At 36.8% G+C, this 7174-nt stretch overlaps 1 protein-coding gene across 2 annotated transcripts in view; it reads right to left on the reverse strand.

Moving 5' to 3' along the window:
- The window catches only part of LOC115218875 (zinc finger protein 436-like), a 12200-nt gene continuing 5026 nt past the window's right edge, over positions 1–7174 (reverse strand). For both annotated transcript variants that reach the window (XM_036508805.1, XM_029788855.2), the window contains exon 2: positions 1–2800. In XM_036508805.1, coding sequence (XP_036364698.1) covers positions 939–2162 — 1224 coding nt within the window. In that variant the 5' untranslated portion in view covers positions 2163–2800 and the 3' untranslated portion in view covers positions 1–938. The remainder of the gene's footprint in view (positions 2801–7174) is intronic.

Raw genomic sequence — 7174 nt, forward strand, 5'->3', positions numbered from 1 at the left:
AAACTGTCATCTTGTATTTTGGGCACCTTTATTCACCAACATGTGGTGGAATTCAAATGATCCTTCCAAATAATGCTGGTCCAGTAGGTAACCACGTTTCCATAGCAATAACTGACAGTTTACAGCAACTGATTATCACTGCCATGAAGAGTGATACCATATTTTATGGAGGGAACAGAGGGTGATAGGACAGAGAGAACCTCGTGCTATCAGAAATAGAACAGCAACTGTTGAAAGTTAGACTTTCATATATATATATATATATATATATATATATATATATATATATATGAGAGAGAGAGAGAGAGAAGGGGGACATGATAAGGGAAAAGTGTTAGAGTTTGTGTGTAAATAAAAAGAATGACAAGACAGATACAAAAAGAAAGAATATGGAATATGAAAAACAAAAGGAATGTGAATGTGTATGAAAGAGATAGACAGAGAAAAAGAGTGTGAATGAATAAGATTCATAAAGAGAAAAATGCATGTGTGTTTATGGGATAAATTGGACATGCTCAGAGGAGACCAAATATACCACTAACCACTCTTTTGAATCAGGACTATAAAGGTAGAGAACCTTATTGTGTTGAAGGAGTTTAGTGGAAGAGGTGTATTTCATGAGTAAATGAGGATCTAGTCAGATGTATGTAGGATACAGTGAAGTTGTTGCCTTGCTATGGGTAGTGAAGGTTGAGTGGGTAGTGTTGAGAACATAACATCTGAAAAGGTGTGGCAGACATTTTATGGGAATGAAAGAATATGTTGAAGAAGAAGGGAGAGGAAGAGAGAGAGTATAGACATGAGTATGAAAGGAAAAGTATGTGTGTGATACTGAGGAGAAAAAAACACTGTGAAATTACAAAAAAAAAGAGAAAGTGTACAGAGAAATAGTAAGGAGGGAGTGAGAAAATTAGAAAGGAAAGGGGAAAATATAGAATTTAATTGTGCACATCTGTGTGATAGACGTCCATCTGCTGTACAGCAGGGTGGTAAGCAACACTGATCTGAGGAGCAAGATTAGTATGGTAGAGTACATTGCCTGGATGTGGTTGTACAGTGATGTGATGGGGCACATTGGTTAAGGTAGTTATAGTCGTTGCATTGCCATTGCCATGATGAGCAGCGGCAGCTGTCACTGCAACTGGCTCTCCATTTTGTTCAGTTTCTACAGTCACAGCAGTTGAAGTCCCTTCTTCTGCAACAACACTGATACGAGGTACACAACTCAACTTTCTGACCCCTTTATTTGGCCGCTTGTGTCTTTCCAGATGGTCAATCCGTGTAAAGGCATAGCCACACAGTTCACACTTGAAAGGCCTCTCTCCAGAGTGAATGCGTTTATGGACACGTAGGTGATCACGCCGGGAAAATGCTTTGTTGCAGACATCACAGTTGAACAATTTAGGGCGTGAGTGTATCTTATGGTGAGTGGAGAGCTTGCCTGTTGTTGAGAATCCTTTACCACAAACATCACAAACATATGGCATGACTGGAATATGCCCAGATGATGCAGAAAACTGACCTTGCTTTTGAAGACCAATGCCTTGTGATTGGTTGTATTCTCGCCAACATTCTTCACAGTCAAATGGTGGATTCGATGTTACTGGTGCAATCTGGTTGGAGATAACTTGATGATGTTGTTGTTGTTGCTGAGGATAAACAAGATCACTGGACCTCACTGCATTACTAGTATGTAGGTTTGCATTGTTATTCTTATTACTCTTTTTGACCCGATTTTTCTTCACAGGAGATGCTTGGGGTGTGGCAATTATTTGGTTGTTGATGTTGTACACTTTGCCACTGTGTTGTGTACGTGTGTGCCGTACGAGGTAATCTTTCCGTGAAAATGCACACCCACATATATTGCACTTGAATGGGCGTACCCCAGTATGTATCCGCTCATGCACAGTGAGATGTGATTTCTGGGAGAAACTGCGATCACAGGTCAAACATGTAAAGAGCTTCTCACCGCGATGAGTGCGTTTATGACGCTCCAGATTGTGACGGCTGAAAATTTTGCCACAAATATTGCATACTGCTGTCTTATCAGTGACAGATGCAGTGGAAGCAGTTGTATTCAGGTGAACTATAGTGGCAGCTGTTTCTAAATCCTGCACATCACAATGGATCAAAGTAGCAGTACTGGGCATAAGAGTATTCATTGGTGACAAGGTAGAAAATCCAGAAACATACAAATAATTGAGATCTTAGAAAACAAAAAAAACTGACCCCTGGCTTTCTATAGTGAAACGGGGTTAAATATTATCTTCATAGTAATTAGTTTAGTCTAATGAAAATAAAATGTTCATTAGGTTGCTTTCTTCCCTAAATTACTGGTTAGTCACACTCTGTATAATTTTTCTTTATAAAACTTCATATATATAGCTTTTAAAAATAGTTTATAACAAAATGCTGGCAGCTACCATAACTAAAGATTAAAAAAAAAAAGTAGTAGTAGTAGTATCAGCAAACATTAACAGGAGTTAGTTGACTTCGTGAATTGAATAACATGACAACACAAATAGAACCTCTTCCAAATAGTCTGCTTTGATTTCATTCCTCTCAGCTATCTTAAATAGTTGTGACAAGAACAAGAGCACAACTCTGTAGAAACATGAGAGTGGATTAGCTCAAAGTTGGTAATAGATATGTGTGTCTATACGTATATGTATGTATATATATATATATACATACACACACAGAGGAAAGAAGGTAGTCAATATGTAGTGTTGGAGATAAAGGCACTTGGGTGACGTGGAGCAGCTAATATTTTGGTAATACACTTCAGCACAGCATCAACCTACAAAGATAAAAATAACATTTCTATAAATCAAATGAATGTCAAACAGTTTTGTGTGTGTGTATATAAATATATGTAATAGCCGCAATTATATGTATATACACCATTCAGAAGTTGAGAGAATAGCTTAAGGCCAACATTTACTTTTATTGTGACTACTTCTACATCCTTATAACTAATCCAATTCATACACATAAATTAACCAGTAGGATCAAAGCAAAGTAGAGATGGTCTGTACCAGCAATAAGTACAAACTGCTGAAAAGTGGAGAAAATTGAGGGGAGATATGTCAGACGGGCACCCTACTGTCCCATCCTCACCTTGAGACTCCTAAGTTTTCAACAACAAAGATTATGAGCTTGCTCCTAAGGATCCATGTGGAAAAATATGGGAGATTGTGGTTCTGAAAAAATATATATGTCTGTGTTTACCCCCCCCCCATCACTCACCACCACTTGACAGCAGGTACTGGTGTGTTTATGTCTCCATAATGTAGTGGTTAGGTAAAAGAGACTGATAGAATAAATACCAAGCTTAAAAAAAAAGTACTGGGATTGATTCATTTAACTGAATTCTTGAAGGCAGTGCTCCAGCATGACGGCAGTCTAATGACTAACAAGTAAAAGATAAAAAATATAACAGATAAATATTCTCAAAATTTCAATCTTTTTAAATTCCACCACTCCCTCATCTCCATACCAACACCTCAGATGTTTTAAAAACTTGACTATTCATTCCCTCATGCAAGGATGCTAGTCAAACCAGTAGAAATGAACAGCAGCTCAACATGTCTAAAACAACCAAATCTCTCATAAAGTTTTTCCAGAATTTCCCCCTTTTTTATACTATTTCGTTCCTTTGCTTTCAAAATAACAGAACCCACTCAAAAGAAATATGGAATGCATCAACACAATTGTTCCTGCTTAACCCAACCAACTTGCACTGAAATATTTCAGTAAATTTTTTGTCCACACCTGTTTTATTAACGAGAAGATGAGGGAATACCTGATTTTCAGGATTCTGTCAATCAACTACCTCAATAATAATAATCCTTTCTACTATAGGTACAAGGCCTGAAATTTTGGGGGACGGGATAAGTTGATTACACTGACCCCTGTAAAGACAGATGAAATGCCACTAAACATTTTGCCTGGCATAGTTATGATTCTGCCAGCTCACTGACTTAATAATAATAATAATGGTTTCAAATTTTGTTACATGGGCAGCAATTTTGGGTGAGGGGATGATTTGATTACATTGACCCCAGTGTTCAACTAGTATCTATTTTATCGACTCCCGAAAAGATGAAAGGCAAAGTTGACTGCGGCAGAATTTGAACTCAGAACATAGTGATAGGCAAAATGCCACTAAGTGTTTTGCTTGTACTAATGATTCTGCCAGTTCGCTGCCTTAATAATAATAATGATTTCTAACAGAGGCACAAAAAAGTTTGTGGAGAGGAGGTAAATCAATTCAATCACCTCCACCACTGTACTTGACTGATACTTTATTTTATCAATCTCAAAGAGATGAATGCTAACCATGGCAAGATTTGAACTCAGAACAGTTAAGTTATGGGGACATAAAGAAATCAACAAAACATATAGACATGTACACATAGATACATACATATATATCTGCATATATGATGGGCTTCTTTCAGTTTTTACCTACTAGATCCATTCACAATACTTTGGTCAACCTGGGGAGAGTAGAAGACACTTGCCTAAGGTGCCACAGAGTGGAATTGAACCTAAGGCTACTTGGTTGGGAAACAAGTTTCTTAATCACACAGTCATGGCTGCATATATATATATATATATATATATATATATATATATATATATAACTATTCTATTCAGTCATTTCTGATGATTGTTAAATTTACCTTTCCATCTTTGGCATGAAACTGTTTGATAATAAATTGGCTGTCACAAGAACAATAATAATAATCCTTACTACTATAGGCACAAGGCATATATATATATAGGTGCAGGAGTGGCTGTGTGGTAAGAAGCTTGCTTCCCAACTACATGGTTCTGGGTTCAGTCCCATTGCGTGGCACCTTGGGCAAATGTCTTCTACAATAGCTTTGGGCCGACCAAAACCTTGTGAGTGGATTTGGTAGATGGAAAGAAGCCCATCGTATATATATATATATATATGCATGTGTGTGTGTGTATGTTTGTGTCTGTGTTTGTCTCCCCAACATCACTTGACAACCAATGCTGGAGTATTTACATCCCTGTAACTTAGCAGTTCGGCAAAAGAGACTGATAGAATAAGTACTAGGCTTACGAAGAATATGTTCTGGGATCGATTTGCTTGACTAAAGGCAGTGCTCCAGCATGGCCGCAGTCAAATGACAGAAACAAAAAAAAAAGAAAAAAAAAAAGAAAGAATACCATCCTTAAGAACCATCACCTGTGATCTATCAGGTTTCATCACCCATGCATCTTTTTAGACTCTTCCTTTCTTCAGCAGCCTGCATCAACATCTTCAATCTATAATTCTCCAAGCAAAAGAATACAAGCTGCCTTTGTGAATCGTGTTTCTTGACAATGAAAACCCTTCAATAGTATCAAGACAAATGCCAAAAACTGTTCAAGGATGTGAAGTCTGGATACACCACCAATGTAGCTCTGCTTTTGTCACTTGTAAGAGCACCAATTCAGAAAGCTGTCAAACAAGGATGTAGTCTCTCCAAAGCTCTTCACTGTGTTTCTAGAAATAGTTATTAGAGGCATTAAGAGCACAAGTGGTGTGAATGCCAACAGTGTACTACTAACACATCTCTGATGCTCAGATAACACTGTACTCATCGTCCAAACCACAGATCAAGTACAGAAAAGCTAACAGAGCTGAACAGCCGCAGCTCAGTAATAGGTTATAAAATGAACTACATGAAAACAAAATACATGTGGCCCAAGACTATACTATAAATTGCTCTCACAAATACTAAAACAAAATTTGGGATTTATGGAGGGTCAAAGTTAGGAACAAAAACAGGATAATACATAAAGATATATGTATATATATACATACAGACAAAAGTATATATATATATATATATATATATATACATACATATATATATATACACACACAGACAAAAGTATATACATATATATATATACTTACAGACAAAAGTATATACATATATATATATATATATTTAGATGCATAATTCAAATTTACAGAAAAACAAGACGAAGGGCTTCGCTTGCACCTCACCACGCACTGAAAAAATAGGCTGACCACCTGGTAAAAATCATTAATGATTTTTACCCTTTATTATTATGTACATATATATACATACACAAACACACATACATACACATATATATATATATATACACAGACACACATATACACTATTTATATATATATATATATATATATATATATATATATGGGGTTGGATAAAATAATGGAAACACCTTAAAATTTCAAGCAAATTATTTTAATATGGGGTAGGACCACCTTTGGTAGTAATTACAGTCTGAATTCTATGAGTTATGGACTCGTACAAAGTATGAATTGTTTCCAGTGGAAATTTTGTCCGCTCTTCAGCTATAACAGTCTCCGGTTCTTGTAGTGATGAAGGTGGAGGATATAAACTCCTTACTTGTTTTTCTAAAATGCACCATAAATGTTCAATAATATTGAGATCTGGGGACTGTGGTGGACAGATAAGATGTTAAACCTCACTAGAATGTTCTTTGTGCCATTTAGTAACAACTTTTGCTGTGTGAATTGGTGCATTATCATCCTGAAAGATTGTGTTTCCCTCCAGAAACAGTTCTGCGACCACAGGATGAATTCGATCAGATAAAATGCTTAGTCTTGACTATTATTTCTGCCATGAAGGAAAACTATTGGGCCAGCAGATTTCCAAGATATAGCCCCCCACCAGATCATCACAGATCCTCTTCCATGTTTAACAGTTGGAAGAAAGCAGTCTGGGTCAAATACTTCTTTTGGCTGTCTCCACATGTATACTTGGCTGGTGGTCAGAAATAAGGTAAAGAATTACTCGTCTGAGAAAATAACATTCTTCCACCGCTCTAGGGACCAATTCTCTAGGCTTGTACTCCACTCTAAATGCTTTGCAATGTTTGTTTTTGAAAGTAGTGGTTTTCTGATTGCAACCCTCCCATGAAATCTGGCTTTGTGCAGCTCCCAGTGAACAATTTTTGTGGAAACTGGGTTCTCGAGGTGGCCATTAAGCTCTGCAGAAATTGTGGGAGGTGTACTTTTGTGATCCTTTCTAACAATTTGTGAAAAAGTCCAATGGTCCCTATCTGAAAGTATTGGTTTTCTTCTGGATTTTTGTTTCAACAAAGAGGTTTTTCTGTGTTTCTCAAAGGCTGT

Source organism: Octopus sinensis, linkage group LG14 (assembly GCF_006345805.1).
Source record: "Octopus sinensis linkage group LG14, ASM634580v1, whole genome shotgun sequence".
Taxonomy (NCBI): Eukaryota; Metazoa; Mollusca; class Cephalopoda; order Octopoda; family Octopodidae; genus Octopus; species Octopus sinensis.